Source organism: Triticum dicoccoides, chromosome 3B, assembly GCF_002162155.2.
Source record: "Triticum dicoccoides isolate Atlit2015 ecotype Zavitan chromosome 3B, WEW_v2.0, whole genome shotgun sequence".
In the NCBI taxonomy this organism is placed as follows: domain Eukaryota; kingdom Viridiplantae; phylum Streptophyta; class Magnoliopsida; order Poales; family Poaceae; genus Triticum; species Triticum dicoccoides.
This window is the reverse complement of record NC_041385.1, coordinates 49001029-49017218: the sequence shown is the minus strand read 5'-3', so window position 1 is coordinate 49017218 and position 16190 is coordinate 49001029. Positions and strand designations below refer to the sequence as shown.

The 16190-nt window shown below is 48.3% G+C and overlaps 1 protein-coding gene, 1 long non-coding RNA gene, 2 other non-coding genes and 1 pseudogene across 4 annotated transcripts; 1 reads left to right on the top strand and 4 right to left on the bottom strand.

Moving 5' to 3' along the window:
• Positions 1-3634: 3634 nt before the first annotated feature.
• Positions 3635-6232, bottom strand: LOC119279231 (annotated as a pseudogene).
• Positions 6233-7179: 947 nt separating this feature from the next.
• Positions 7180-7282, bottom strand: LOC119282878. The gene has a single exon (XR_005138911.1). It is a non-coding gene; the product is annotated as a U6 spliceosomal RNA (small nuclear RNA).
• A 359-nt stretch (positions 7283-7641) lies between these two features.
• TRNAD-GUC lies at positions 7642-7713 on the bottom strand. Its single transcript has one exon. It is a non-coding gene; the product is annotated as a tRNA-Asp (tRNA).
• A 1916-nt stretch (positions 7714-9629) lies between these two features.
• LOC119274627 (nucleolar protein dao-5-like) lies at positions 9630-13500 on the top strand. Its single transcript, XM_037555344.1, has 3 exons — positions 9630-9962; positions 10078-10129; positions 11198-13500. Exons 1-3 carry the CDS (start codon positions 9720-9722, stop codon positions 13237-13239), a joined length of 2337 nt encoding a protein of 778 aa, XP_037411241.1. The 5' UTR covers positions 9630-9719; the 3' UTR covers positions 13240-13500.
• LOC119274628 lies at positions 10002-14898 on the bottom strand. The gene is made up of 3 exons (XR_005135249.1): positions 14564-14898; positions 10234-10368; positions 10002-10135 (listed from the first exon to the last, which is right to left on the bottom strand). It is a non-coding gene; the product is annotated as an uncharacterized LOC119274628 (long non-coding RNA).
• Between the last annotated feature and the right edge of the window lie 1292 nt (positions 14899-16190).

Below are 16190 nucleotides of genomic sequence, written 5' to 3'. Positions count from 1 at the left end.
TATATATAATACAACTCTAACACCCCCCTCAATCTAAACCGTCATGAACAAGGTTGAGATTGGAACTAAAACGACGAAGTGTGAGCTGAGAAGTAGGCTTCGTGAATACGTCAGCCAACTGATCGTCAGTGGAGATGAACCGAACATCAAGGGCACCCAAAGCAACCCGCTGATGCACAAAGTGAAAATCAACCTTGATATGCTTCATGCGGCCATGAAAAACTGGATTGGCAGATAAGTATGTGGTGCCAACATTGTCACACCACAACACCGGAGGGCGAGAAAGAAACACACCAAGCTCCTTCAACACCGACTGTATCCATATAGCCTCAGCGGTACCATTAGCCAAAGCCTTGTATTCTGCCTCAGTGCTAGAACGAGAAACTGTAGGTTGCTTGCGAGAACTCCAAGAGACGAGGCTGGAGCCAAGAAAAATGGCAAAACCACCCCTAGACCGACGATCATCAGGGCAACCCGCCCAATCAGCATCAGTGAAAATACTCAGTCCCATAGAAGCGGAGCGCCGGAAACGCAAGCCAGTAGACACAGTACCTCGGATATAGCAAAGAATTCGCTTCACTGCCTCATAGTGAGCGGTAGTAGGCTGCGACAAGTATTGGAACACCTTGTTAACAGCAAAGGACAAGTCAGGACGTGTCAGAGTGAGGTACTGGAGACCCCCAACAAGACTCCTGTACTTGAAAACATCCTCAGAGCTCAACGGTTGGCCTTGATCTCGAGACATTTTGTCGGAAGTAGACATGGGAGTAGTAACAGACCAACGTTGCTCCATGTTGGCCCGGTGCAAGAGATCAAGAGCATATTTGTGCTGCGACAAGACCAGACCCTCAGAATTATAAGTGGCCTCAATACCAAGAAAATACTCCAGGCGCCCAAGGTCTTTGACAGGAAAAGAAACAGAAAGAGTGGTAACCAGTTTCTCAACAGCAGCCGAAGACGACCCAGCCAAAACAATATCGTCAACATAGACAAGCATATATATAATAACCACATGATGATCAAAAATGAACAGAGAGGTATCGGCCTTGCTAGCAACAAAACCGAGCTGATGAAGCTTGTCACCTCGAACGGGCATACCAGGCATGAGGCGACTATTTGAGACCATAGAGAGCATGATGCAGCTTGCAAACATGCCGAGGGTACTGTGAATCCTCAAACCGGGGGGCTGCTGCATATACACTTCCTCAGACAGAAAACCATGAAGGAAGGCATTACTCACATCAATCTGATGAAGGCACCAACCACGAGAGACAACAAGAGCAAGCACCAGGCGAACGGTGACTGGTTTAACCACATGACTGAAAGTATCATGATAATCTATACTGTATTGCTGTGTGAAGCCTCGAGCCACAAGTCGTGCCTTGTATTTATCAACAGAACCATCGGGACGGAACTTCTTCTTGAAGATCCATTTGCTGCCAACAATGTTAGTGCCAGGTGGATGGGGTACCAATATCCACGTTTTGTTAGCCTGAAGTGCCTCGAACTCAGCCTCCATAACAGCACGCCAAGCTGGCTCAGAGAGAGCAGTTCGATGAGATGCAGGCTCCACCATAAACGCACGGCGATGATAGGGATCATATCGAACCATGCCATCCCGATACACCTTGGGACGAGAGATAGCATTGCGCCATCACGTGACGATGACCCGAGCCGGCCAGCAGCGGGAGGCGCTGGAGGCGGCGACGCTGGTGGTGTAGAAGACGTCGACGAGGGCGAAGAAGCGGCCTCGTCACGGGCCGGAGACAGGCCAGGCAAAGAAGCCCCGTCAGGAGCCAACGAGGCAGACGGCCGTGCTAGTGACGGAGAGCGAGACCGCGGGCTGTGGTCGACGACCGGGACCGACGAATCGGCCTGGGCGGGGTTGGCACCAGAAGCGGCACGAGAAGCCGACCCGGGCGAGCGGGGCGTGCCTGCATGCGAGCCGGGCCCAGGTGCGCCAGCAGAGGCATGCAAAGGCGGTGCCGATCCGGGAGTAGCCTGCGTGCCTGCATGCAAGCGGGCCCCTGGTGTGCCGCCCGAGGCATGCAGAGGAGAGGACGGCCCGGGCGAATGGGGCGTGCCTGCATGAGAGGCGGGGCCAGGCGTCCCACCCGAGACATGCAGAGGCTGTGGCGCTGATGGAGCAGGGACAACTCTAACATCCCCATCCCTCCCCCCCCCCCTCTATGTGGCTTTGTCCCTTCCCCTTTCTCTTCTCAATTCGGATCCATGGAGGAGGTCGGCAGGGACGCCATTAACCACGACGCTAGGGTTCCTACCTGCTGCCACATGCACAACCATCCGGAGCCACCTCCGCTCCCGCGCACATTGATGGTCCTCTCCACCATCGCTCGGAGCTGCTCCGCCCATCTCTACCTGGATCAGCTCAAGCGTGAGGCCACCACGTGTGGCTGCCGTGTGTGGCGACGAAGCATAGCATGCGAGGTGAGGGCTCTAATCTTATTGGATCAGATCGAATCCCACTGGACGGCTCGGGGCGCTCACCGTGGCTGATGATTGCATCGACCAGGACCACATCCCTCCCCAAACTGCAGCGATGATGGAGGGAGTCATCATCGCTGGCTAGCTACCGATCGACGGGCTCGCCAGGTCGTCGTTCCTCAGGGCCAGCCCCTTCCCCGCCGGATCGTGCATCCGCTTGGAGGCCCCTCTTGGGTGACCCCGGTGCGGGAGGCGTTCTTGACCGTGTGGACTGGGGACCAAGCGGCAGGGCCCATGGTGCGTTCCGGTCGAGGGCTTGTTCGGGCTGGCGCAGGATATCAGCCCTTGTTGATGGATTTCTCGCAGCTCGGCTGCATTTTATTTTGGATTCGGTACATCCCGCATCTCTCTCACACTTGTTGCGGCTGAAATCATAGTTTTGACTTATTTGGAATAGTTCAGCACAAAATGAACCATGTTGGAAACTTCTATAGGCGATGATGATAAAACATGGCTGGCATAAACTTGTCTTTGATCATTCGAGGAGTTGTGGGCATCAAAAACCCACTCCCCCACCCCTCTTTTGGAACCTTTTCATTTTGGCTCTGTCTTGGATGGTCATTCTTTGAGTGATAACGAGAGGTGCTCGACTTCAATGGTGGGGATTGATCTGGTGTAAGAAGACGGGGCTCGGGTGGAAGAGTGAGAGTGACAGTGAGGAAACGGATGACCGAGGGAGACAATAAGAGGCGCTTAGTAGTAGTACGGTTCTAAGCAGATACCTGCAGCGCTACGCAACTGGACCACGCTGCTGATAATTGGGGCCCACTTGTTGGCCCCTTGTATATACAGTACCAGCGCATGTTTATTAGCACGTGCTACTGCTACTATGTTAGTTGTACCGATGGTTTGTTATACAACGTTGCTACTATCGCTAGCCCCGGGATGTACGGTGGGGACCATTTAGCAGTAGCGTGGGTGACCAGACATCGCCCTACTACTAAACCCTACTTGCAGCGTGTTCTTTTGGGCCGCACTACTAGTAACTAACAGTAGCTCCGGCTACCAACCCCGTGCTAGTACTACTGATCTCCTAATAGTGCGGGTGGCATTCTCCCTTGTGTCTTCTCTCAGATTGACAATCAAATAAAGACACTCCTATATGAGTACGACGCTGAATCATTCATACTATTTGTGAACTTTTAAATTCATCATTATCAACACTTACACATGCAAGGTGTACATGACATTCACGTGTAAACATCACACTCACATTATTGGGTACAAACCACACAAGATTGTAAATGCATATTAGTATATAAGCTAATAATAAGTGGTAGAAGGATAATTACCACGTACGATTGCAACCGAAGTGAGGTATGGGTGATGACCACACATGCACACGTCCATTCGTTCCCTCGCGGTGATCGATCAAAAAGCCACTTCGGCCTTGGCAAACTCCTCTCTCTTCTGGTTCACGTGGGCCACCATCTTGCCGAACCTGCACGGCGGGCTGACTACCGGCACCGTGCCACGCGCATACTGTCCATCACCGGCACGCCCGCTGCGAAGTCCACTGGCATGCACGTCCTTGGTCTTTTGTGCGATAATGACGGAGTTCACCACGTCGTCGTCCGGATGGCACACAGCCAGCACCTCGAATCCGCCACGGCCGATGTCTTGGGGGTCGACGATTGGATACAGGAACCCGCGTGCTCCGTGCGCGCTGCGCACCACGAGGGCCGCCCCGTCTGCCATGTGCGCGCCGAGGTGAGCGATCACGTTGGCCTTGTCCTCGGCGGCCATGCCCACGAGCGCCGCCAGGAAGACGACGTCGTACTTGGCAAGCTCGCCGGCGAGGTCCGCGACGTCGGCCGTGTGGAACGACATGCGGGCGCCCACGTCCGTGTCCGCGCGGAACAGCTTGCTGGCGCGCTCGTTGGCCGCGCTGCACTGGTCGTAGTTGTCGAACATGGTGTCAGGCAGGTGGCGCGCAGCCAGGACAAAGGAGCTGAACGGCAGCGGGCCGGAGCCGATGAAGGCGACGCGGGCCGGGATTGGTCACGTCCGGGGATGGTCACGTCCACGGGGCTCGGGGGGACGCACGCGGTGACCAGCTCGGTGAAGAGCGTGTCGACGTCCGGGGATGGGCTGAGCGACGGCAGCTTGGCAATGGCGGCGTGGAGGCCGGTGATCTTCTCCACCAGGGCGGCGACTTGGTGAGGCACAGTGAGGAGTGGAGTGGAGTGGAGTGGTTGATCGAGCTGCTTGATGAGCAATGGAGCGGGCAGCACGGGGGTATAAATATGTAGCCGTCGGCTAAAGAGGGCCGGTGAAGGTGCGCGTGCGTGCAAGCTTCACGCGTCCATGAGGCTCGTTTCATGCCTCTGATGTCACCTCTTCACGTCACGTCCTGCTGTTGAAACGGATATTCGTTTTCTGTGTCTGCCTAAACTGATTGGGCTGATAATGACTTGCCAGATACGTATATATTCTTGTCACTAATAAATTGATTTCTTTTACTGTACTTGGTAGGAGTATAAAAGATACTCTGTACTAGCTCATTTTTAGTGCATAGATGAACCAAAAACAGAGTGTTATTGCAGGCCAAGAACAAAGTGTTCGGTTCAGTTCTTCTTTTCTGACGGATTGATCCCCTCACGGCATACGGCATGAAGATAAGGAGGTCTCGTGCTGCTGAAGACCCATATGACTTGGACCGTGGGACAGAACGGACGACCTCAGGTCAAGTCGCTCAAGTTTGGTTGTGAGTTGTGACGCCACATGTCAGAAATGCCGGTTTAGCTTTACTTGTGATTCACGGTGAGTCATCACGGACAAAAGTCTTTTCTTTTTCCTGGCCCTTAAACAAACATAATGATATATAAGTGTCAAGTCAAGGGTGAAAATCATCAACAACAACAAAAAAACAATCACCATTGCCCCGGGATCGAACCCGGGTTATGGCACGAATACCTACCACTATACTGCAACGACTTAATTAACAATAAAATGCAATGGCAGTGATGTCTGCGACGCGGCAATGATTGAGGTAGTCGGCTCTTCTTCGGTATGTCCATGGGACTGCCTCAGTTTGTTTGTTACTATGAAGTCGAAGCTGCGGCGATGGGGCCCTGTAGTGTACGATGACTAACTGCAATTGGCCCATTCGGCGATCTTCCGTGGCGCCGGCCGTGCTTGGTTATGTCCTTCATAGTTATCGTCAGAGTCAGAACTATGATGTCTGATGTTGGTAGCTCATCCTCAAAGTCTTTTAGCGGGTACCAACAATAACAGATATGCTATTACAAGTTTATCATATATCTTCAACTCATCAAGGCATCTCCAATGCCGGCCCGCAACCGTCTGAAACGCGTGGTCCTGTATCGGTCTGTGACGCGGTCTAAATGTGATTCCTCCCACAATCCGGAGACAAAGGTGTAGAAGGTTTGCGGAAGTCCGGATCGATCTCAAGCCTGCTTTTGACCGCCCTGCCCCACCAAAAACCACCCCCCCCCCTCCTGCCCGTTTTCAGTCAGCCTCGCTCTAGAGCGCCAGTGCCCGCATTCGTGCCAGGCCAAAGTGGATGCGACCGCTCGCTGGCGCCGGCATTAAAGCGACACACAGGCCGAGAGAGCGCCGCCCGCACTGCTCCCTGATGCAGGCGACTTCCACGCGTTCAAATGACACGATGGTCGCACGTCCGTCCGTCTGTCGCCCGCATTAATGGCACGCGGTTGCCGAGGCGTCTCCTCCGGTACCACCCGTCCATCACTCCGCCGCCCATCGGTGCTATATAAACTACTGCCATGATGCCTCGGCCATAGCCATAGTCATCCCTCTCCGCACCACTCCCCGCCATGGATCCCTCCGCAGCCAAAACTCTTTGGGACAGGCTGACGTCGGAGCAAAAGAAGGCCATGGCCGCCATTGCTGCCGACAGGCAGCCGGAAGACGCCTCCTCTGACGACGTGCAAATGGAGGACACCTCCGATGACAAGCCAGCGCCACCCTCCTCCTCCGCTCCTGTCCGCAAACGGATGCGGGGGGATTTTTGTGGGTTGCCATTGGAAATGCCCTAAACTCCCTTGCAATAGAGAACTCTCGGTTTTGAGTAGTTAATACACGCGTCAGAGATGAGCGACGTGCGTAAAGTGTCGTCTCCACATAATAGAGCAACAATATTTGTGTAAGGAGATTGTTGTGCCAAACCAGTTATGTCTACATCATTTGGTGACGGCTATCTACGAGTAGAAACATATGCTCTTCAACCATGTCTATGCTTTCTTTGGATCTCACATCGCCGTCACCTCGACTAAAATCACAAAATCACCGACATAAAATCATCATTAAATAAACAAGCATAATAAAATAAATCCTACAAATAAGAAAACAACGCCGCACACTGCAGATATACTTCTATCTCAGAAGAAAAGTGGAGAACTTATACTTCTATTTTACTGAGAGTAGAAGAAAAGTGGAAGACCAGGTCGGTAGTGAAGCTCCAACAAGGCTATGTTGAAAAATAAACAGTCAGGGATTACAAGAAAATCCAGGACCTATTTGTAAGAAAATTATGGTCTGGTGCAACACTATTCACAGTGTATACACAAAAGGGAAGAAATCAACCCAGAAAGGACCTGGTTGTAATCCTCAAAATAAACAAGGGCGCGAAAGTAGGTCCTTCGGGGGCTTATCTGCGAGAAGGGGCCATGCTTGCGCGCGAAATCTCAAAAAAATTTGGACCATTTCTCGATTTATGCGTGTCATCCTTGCGCAGGGGCCATGCTAATCTTCTCTGTATCGTTTCAATTTTATCAGATGTCCCCGAAGGGACGAGTCTGCTGCCGCGCTCACGCTTATAAACCGGTCCGTCTCTCCTTCGTTGGCCGATGTGGGACTAAACATCAGCGCTCAGCGGGTTTGTTTCTCCCCGCCCGCCCGGTGCCCCAGCGAGCCAGCAACAGCCTCGCGTTGGTGGGCTGCATTCCCGTAACGCGGCCCAATTCGGTAGACACCCCAGCACCTGGGCTCGGGCAACGACAATGAGAGCTAAAAAAATATCGGAATGCAGATTGCGTACGTGCGTGTACCACGAGCCGAGGAGGGCGAGGCTACTGTAATTTCTTTGTTTGTTGATGATGATGTTGATGCTGAAGCAAAATATCAATGTGCAGAACTAGCTTAAAAAAAAATCGCCGTTGCCGGGGATCGAACCCGGGTCACCCGCGTGACAGGCGGGAATACTTACCACTATACTACAACGACTTGATTGATTTCCTTTTGTTAAAAAGTTTCTTTGAGCAAGCGAAAAAAAAAAGTTTCTTTGAGGAGCTTGAGTAATATCGTGCGTCCAACATCGAGCCGGGGAAAAATCTCAGAGTCCAAGAGTTAAGCAGCGACGAGCCATCAAAGACAACCAAAGAAAATGAATGTGCTCTGCGTCTGGGGATGGAGGTTTAAGGGAAGAAAAAAAAGAGATTCCTCTACAGTTGGAAAAAAAATTACGTTCTTGTTGGCATCCGGGTCACTTGCCTGACGGACACAAATACAGCACTTCTTTTTTTTGCGAGGCACACAAAAACTCAACACTGGTTCTGAAGTAAAGTAAGCTACTCTACTTAAGTCATGTATTAGCAGGAATGGGTATGAAATTTTCTTACAGATTTCCTATATAGCTACCGCTAATGTGTGATTAGTACAGAACTAGGACTTCCTGCGCTCTTCCTTTGTCCACCACCGAACGCACAGCCTTCCCACACTTCCTCAAACCCAGTTTATCAAAAGACATTTTCACATCCAGCACACAGGCTTCCGGGTCATGTGTGTCTTCATTATCATCGCGGCACATGATTCGAACTTGCGCACAGCCACGCTCTTGCCACTGGACTAAACTAAAGTATACAAGTGGTCAGCCACTCAGCTTCACAGTAAGGTTTTCAGGATGGAGACAACTAATCAAGTTACTGCCAATTTAGTTTAGCGACAGTGTACACACAACTAAGATGCATGATAACACTCACTCAATGCTGAAAAGTGCCAGGTCAACGGGTAAGAAGAGTTCAAAGAATCATGCAGATGTGACGTACATATATGAAATCCTCGACAGGTACAAAGAGTGCCCACTCAGAATCTACAGGAGCACTTGAGCTCCCATCAGAAGCTTCACGTGCAGCCAGACCAGAAGAAAGACATGGTGTAGTATACCTTATTGTGCAGGGACGTAAATGGAGGAAAACAAAAGGTCAGCCTCCAGATGTTAAATCATGAAAAAATAAGATAAAAGAAATAACGTTTGTGATAGTTGTACCTTGAAATAAGCTGCAACAACAAACGGAGGAATTTATCAGTGACAGAAAACAAGAACCCCATCGCTCCAGCAGGACTCCAAACTTTCTGAGTACTTGATACTTTTTTTTAGGGAATACTTGATACTTTGCTTAAACAAGAATGTATTATGCTTCATTTTGTTCTAACAAGTTCCAACTCTGTTCCACAGAAATGAAGCATAATACTCGGTACCCAATTCACACACTTGGGCAACACATGATTCTACCTACGTTGCAGCACATGCATTCACTTTGTACTATACGCTGTTTTAAAAAGGAAACCCTAACGCACACACCTACGCTTCCTAGATGGCCTGTGATTGGCAATTTACCGAGGTATCCTCTGTCTGAAGTCCCCATGTCGGTCAGGCTGGTGGTACAAGCAACAAAGGCACCCTGGATGCCCATCACTCATCCCGTTTGTCTGGTCGACTGGGAGGCTGGTACAAGGAAGGGGCCATACAGGTCTGATGCTAAACTTGCCTTACTAGACAAAACCTCTGTGCTCCCGTACCGGCATTCCGCATCTCCTTTGGTTAAAGGGCCAAGAAATGAATAAAGCGAGACATAACCCAGCAAATAGAACAGTGTCCGTTACTTCATTTGAGATGTTCCCCCGTCAGTCGATTGGTTACTAAAAGAGGCATTGTCCAAGAAATAGCTTTCGACTTGCCCTTTCCCTTTAAATAGACGGTACCTTGGCATTGCTGATGTGACTTCATGATGGCAACACCTAAAGAACACCATCGAAAATCAAAACCCTCCAGATTTACTTCACTTTCACCTTTTGCTTTTTTCCCCCTTTGTTCTCTCTGTCTTTTCCTTTTCTCTTTCTCTGCCTCTTATCTAATTCTATCGTCCCATGCACTCACCTCCTTGGTTCTCACTTTAAGCATCTCCTCTTTGCTTCCTCATGGAGGCAGATGACCTTCTTATATTAAAAAAATGAGGGTGGGCTTACAGTACTCACCTGCATACAGCTCCGGGTTCACTTCTTCAACCAAAGGAGAGAGAGCTCTGGCCACCATGGCAGGGCTCGGCACCGGGGCGGGAGCTCCTGTTGTGAAGGTGTACCATGAGAAGTCCATGATCCTGCCCGATGTGTCGAGGGTGCTTGCTTGCCTGTACGAGAAAAACATCGAGTTTGAAACCGTGAAAGATTCATACAAGGACATACTCAGACTCCAGGTACTTGCTGTCTTAGTTTTCGTGGAATACCCAGATTGTACAAGCAGCAGTTTCTTGAGTTTGTGCAAGTTGATCTCATATCAACTTCTGTTTTTCTTCTCTGCCTCTGCTGCAGTCAACAAGGAGTGTTCCAGTTCCATTCTATGACGGACCCACATTTCGACAAGGTAACACTGCTTGTTACATAGTTCAGCCACTTTAACTCGTTGATATACACTCTATGATTGGTTACAAGAAAATTGCTTTGTTTACAAGTTATATACACGCTTACTCGAATGAGATATAGCCTCCTGTCTCAAGATTCTCAGCACGCATGCATGCATGCCTTGTAGCTAGGAAAGGTTGATGTAACAACACCCACCTGAGCCCAGTGAGATAAATTCAGGTTATACCTTGCGAATCAGCCCTGCAAAATACAATTGTTGCAAAAAGTAAATAGAATTGACATAACAAACAATAGTTTGAGATCTAAAATGGTTTTGACAGGGGGTTGATGGCTTGGCAATATAACATGCTTAGCTGCTTATATACTCCCTCCGTCCCATAATGTAAGACGTTTTTTTGACTCTAGTGTAGTGTCAAAAAACGTCTTACAATATGGGACGGAGGGAGTATTTCTTTAGCATTCTGGTTTCCAAAGCAACACCGTCTCTTGTTTCTGTGTGCAAGTTGGAGTGAAATAGTCAGGATTTCCTCCACATCAATAGTTCGTGCATACAAGTGTATTCCTGCTCATCAATATCTAAACTAGTCAAGCAGAATGTAGTAGGGGATATTATACTTAAGAGGTTCCTAGCGTGTGTGTCAATGCTTCTTCAAAACGATTATAATAATGTTATTAGTTAATCAACAAAGCTTTCTCCTGGCTAAAAAAAATATCGCATGCAGCTTTAACCTCAAATTGCTCCATCATCATGGTTTGTAAATGAAATGCAACACTACTTGGATTATCTCGTAAACATGCTATGGAAATGAATAGCTCTTCAGTAGAAACAATGAAAAAATAATTAACATTTCAAATACAAGTATATCATGGTTTTGCCATTTTGCTAGTAAGTCTAAACTGATGTGCTTTCTGCGTACTAGTCCTAAGAAATTATAACTACACAATCTCAGTTTTTACTGTGAAGTTTATGCAGGACTTTTCTAATAGATACTCAGTAACCAGAATAATAAATGATGCAACTTCGATCAGAAATTCAGAATACAGCACTAATCCATCTCCTAAACTGCAGAGTCAAGAGCAATCTGCCGTTATATAGCAGAAACCTACGAGCAGCGTGGGTATCCTTTCCTCCTGGGGAAGGATGTCCTCGAGAGGGCTTCCATTGAACAGTGGCTCCGGCATGAGGAGCATGCCTTCGATCCTCCGAGCCGGGCATTGTTCTGCCACCTGGCCTTCCCTTTCCCTGATGAAGACATGAGTGACATCGACAGAGAGAAGAGGAAGCTGGAAGAAGTCCTGGAGGTTTACGAGCAAAGGCTTGGCGAGAGCAAGTTCCTTGCTGGGAACAAGTTCACTCTTGCTGACCTTGTTCACCTACCCAACACCCATCACATAGTGACATCCGAAGAGTTCGCCTACCTGTATGACTCGAGGAAGAACGTGCAGAGGTGGTGGAATACAATCTCTGCGCGGGACTCTTGGCAGCAGGTGGTGAGGGATATGCAGGACGTGGAGGAGCAGTACCAGATGGAAGAACTTGAGCAACAGCAGCAGCAGCAGCAGCTGGAGCAGCAGTGGCAGTGGCAGCCAGAAGGCCCAGAACCGCCGGCAACATATAGCAGCCGCACCATCCGCATAGACCCTCGAAAGCAGACAGGCACAGAGTCACGGACAATACTGGTTCCACCACCCAGCGGCGGTACTATATCATCCTCATCTTTCACAGTTCAACCTCTTCCCGCAGAAACAACCTCTCACGGCCAAAATTCACCTGGCCAAATAAAAGAAAGTAACTTCTTTACTGCCACCGAGAAAACACCAGCACCCGCAAAGCAAAGAAGTCCCACCACTCAGAAACCACCTAGCAGTGCTCAAAGCACCACGAGTAACTTCTTTACCCCAGCAGCCCCTCCTAGCACCACCAAAATGTCTCAGAGAACTGATACCGACAAATCCACCTCCAAATATGCCTCATCTCCAACCAGACCCGGTCAAGGATCATCCAAAAAAGCTCCTGATAAGCTCCATCTCTCTGATGATGAGGCGGCAACCCTTAGCAAACCTACGCTTTCACAAGAAGCCCCCAAACCCACCGACAAAACTCCATATGCACAACAGCCCTCTGAGCAAGCGAAGAAGGCCGCAGCTGATCAAAAAGATGCTGCTCATTCACCAAAGCAAGTGGCATTCAGAGACATTCAAAATGAAACTGCCCCACAAGCTAGAAGCCGTGGTGCCAAAGACAGCACTAAAGAAGGTAGAGAGGCTGATCAGAAGAGGGCTGCATCTGCACCAACCAGGGAACTGCCGCCAGGTTCTCAACATACCCCTCAAGCACCGCCAGCTGATCTGAAAGTATCTGACTCGTCGCCAATGAAAGAGGGTGCCATTAGTGAAGATGACCAGTTCTCAACTAAGAGGCTCAGAAAAATGCTTGAGCAAAGTGATCCAGCAGTACTCAAACCACAGTCAACAGGTATGCAACCCCCTACAGTACAGGCAGCTGGCGCAAGAGATCCTCACACTCCAATCACAGCTGATGAAAGGAGAGCAACTTCACCACCGAAAGGAGGAATGGCTGCTGATGATCGTGGTGCCACTCAGCCACGAAAATCACCATCCACCAATGAGCAACAACCATCCCCACGGATGCCAAGCCAATCACCAGCTGGTGAAAGTGCAGCACCTGCACCACTGCAAGCACCAGCATCTGATGGGGATAAGCCGATATCTTCCAAGGATAGTAGCAAGCAAACAAATGAAACATTATATTATCGCAGCTCAGAAACATCCAGAGAAATGCCATCATCAGCCCCCGAGAAGAGCATGAGACAACAGCAGCTGCAAAGTGACAAGTCCATTAGATCACCGCAAGACACGGGGAAGCAAGGTTCTGAAGCTGCACCGCCGGTGTCTGGAACCGAGAAACCTGGGAGAACACCAGGACAAGATTTACTAGAGTCTCAGGAACAAGCCTCCCCTGATACTCAGCAAGTAAAAAACAACAGAAATGACAGCAAATCGGATGGCTCAAGCAAACCCACCCAGTTTGATGGTAATAAAGGTGATGTCCCGGAGTCAAACAGAGGTGGCTCGTCAACCAACCTGTAACACATTTCTATCACGTCATCTGGTTGCAGCTTCGTTGTTATCGTCTTATCTACCTCCCTAGTTTACCATGCTCGTTAATAAGGTCCATTATCTGCCACCTTTGGACCAACAATGCCAGCCAATTTGTCTACTCCCCCTGGTATAATGTTACTACTTTTCAATGGTGCATTTCTTTGCTGTTCCTTTCCTGAAAAATGACTTGTTTAGATGGTCCTTGCATTAGTTTTATTTTGAATAAAGTGAGTGTAACAGTTTGTTCTACATAAGAATCATATGCATTTGTATTTATCCACATGTGTTGACCTTAGTGATGTGCTTGTATTGAACTTCTGGGCTTCTTCGAAGTCATACATGTTCTGGATAGGCCTTAGCTTGCAGCCCCTAAAAGGGGACAAGCTAAGTTACACAGATGCTCGGCAGGCTATAAATGAAAGGCAAACAAGAAAATATTGAGAAAAATAGATACACCGGTAGGAACATGACTTATGATCACAGTTGCAAATCCAAACTTACTGTAGGAACAAATCTGAATTTGGTTAATATTTTTCATAGTCAAGTGTGGGTATATATGTTATCAACACCATAACAAATAGCAAAGCAGGAATGAACACAACAGCACTAACCAAAAACATATTCAACCCATGCCAAGGTTCTAGCAAAACAATCACACTCAAACATTTTTTATGCTACCCCTGGATTGATGTTGTACCTAGAAGATAAATCATATGAATCAGGCCCACTTCCTTGAGGATGCACGACTCCCATGGTATTATTCCCTTTGTCTCCTCATTTCTTGAAGCAAATAAACCATAAGAGCTTTGTTGCAAAATAAAGCAGCCATGAGCTATCACTTGGACTCATACACAGATTACTTGTACAGACATCCTGCTAAAAGAACACACAGCCACATCCAATTGTCTCTGTGAGCTAAATATTTAGATTGGGGTATGGAGCTCATGGAGCAGGAGCTTCTTGCCCACCAATTGCATTGAGACTATGTTCAAGCGAACCTTCCTCTCACCCATTCTCATGTGCAAGATCAGAAGACAACAGTTCATCCAAGCAGGAAAAAAAATGCTGTTTCCAGAGCATTTGTTGCCAACGCTGAATTTCCTTTCCCCAAAAACAGGACCAAAGATCCACCTCCTAATAATCCTAGAAAGCAAGCTGCGGGCTCTAATTGTACAAACAGATTCTGCTCCTGGATCCCTACAAGGACACGACATATCAATTTATCTGTATCAATGGACCAAACTTGTACTCCCTCTGTAAACTATTTTAGTGATCTAAACGCTCTTATATTTCTTTACAGAGGGAGTATTACCTATCTATGATGCGGGGTTGGAGGTGGCAGGAGACCGCCGTTCTTCCTTGTGCTGCCTCGTAGGACGAAGAGGCCTGGGGGTGGATCCTGTGGTGTTGGGCGCCTACGCTCCTGTTGAGCAGAGAGGAGGGACAGGCGGCTGGGGGCTCGGCCGGCTCGGCGAATCAAGCGCCGTGGCTTGGCTAGGAGAGGGTCGCGTCGAAGGCCGCAGGCGACCGGAAAAAGGATGCGGAGGGGGCGGCGACCCGCCGCGAGAGGAACGACGAGGCGTCGCTGCGGGTGGAAGGAGAGTGGTGATCCGGGGCTACGAGCGCCGTGGGAGACGGCCGAGAACGGAGGCGGCGGCGTGCCGCGCCGGAGGGAGGGGGCGCGGCTATGCGCCGCCCGCAGCGAGCCACACGCTAGCGTCGCCTGCAACGAGCTGGTACTGGGCCGTCCCAGTTACGACATGGTCCTGTCACGCCACGCGTGTTTTCTCTTTTTTCCTTTGTTTACATTTTGAAATAAAAAAGAAAAAAATAAAATGTGTGAAAAAATGTAAATGCAGTGTATCAAGAATGTTCGCCCCCCTTTTAGAATCATGTTTCTACCATTCAAAGAAAGTATGAACGTTTCGAAAATGTTCGCGCGTTTCAAAAATGTGTACGTGGCATTCTTAAAAAAAATTATACAATGTAAAATGAATGTTCGCTAATTCGAAAACATATTTCGTACCATTCAAAAACAATGTACATCACATTTAGGAAAATGTGTTCATGTGTTTCAAACAAAATGTTTGTGACACTTTGGAAAATTGTTTATCCAGCATAAAAAAAACAATTGCATAGTTCAAACAAAACTTCAACGTGTATTCGGAAAAGTGTTAACACGTATTCGCAAAAATTTTCAAAACAAGTATTTAAAATAAACATGAAATCATATATTTAAAACTTTTAAAGGTATATAAAAATGTTTAGATGTATACAAAAAATATACAATGTGTATGAACAAAGTAGAAAAGAAAACATATATTTTGCAAAAAAAAATGTTGAACATGTATTTCATAAATGCTAAATGAGTGCAACAACAATTTCCTGCTATATACGAAAAATGTAGACATATGTGTTAAAAAAAGAAAAATATGACGAAACCAAAGAAAGAAACAAAAAAGCAATGGAAACCGAAGAAAGAAACACAAAATGAAAAGCAAAGCAAAGAAAGAAAGAAAGAAAGAAAGAAAGAAAGAAAGAAAGAGAGAAAGGAAACAAGAAAAAAGGGAAAGGAAAACCCAAAAAATGGAGAAAAACTTTGTAGTACAAACAGTAAAACTAGGGGAAAACCAAGAGGAGAAAAAACTCATGCTCATTGGGTCGGTCGATAGTCCCCCAACCATAGAAGATTCCTAATAGGAATCGGTACGGGCTAGATATAACTCTTGCGGGGCGAGGCAGTGTGCGGGGAGATGTGAGTGAGAGGGGAATGGGCCACGTGGGCCGGAGTCGGTCTCAGTGGGCCCTCCAACCGAGTTTTCCAGGTTTTGACGAGGCTTTCACGGGCCACTTCGGGAACCGCGATCCACCGTTCGTTTGACTCATGTTTCATCTTGACCGAACGGCCACAACAAAAGGGAGCGGTGTGGTCTTCTCTT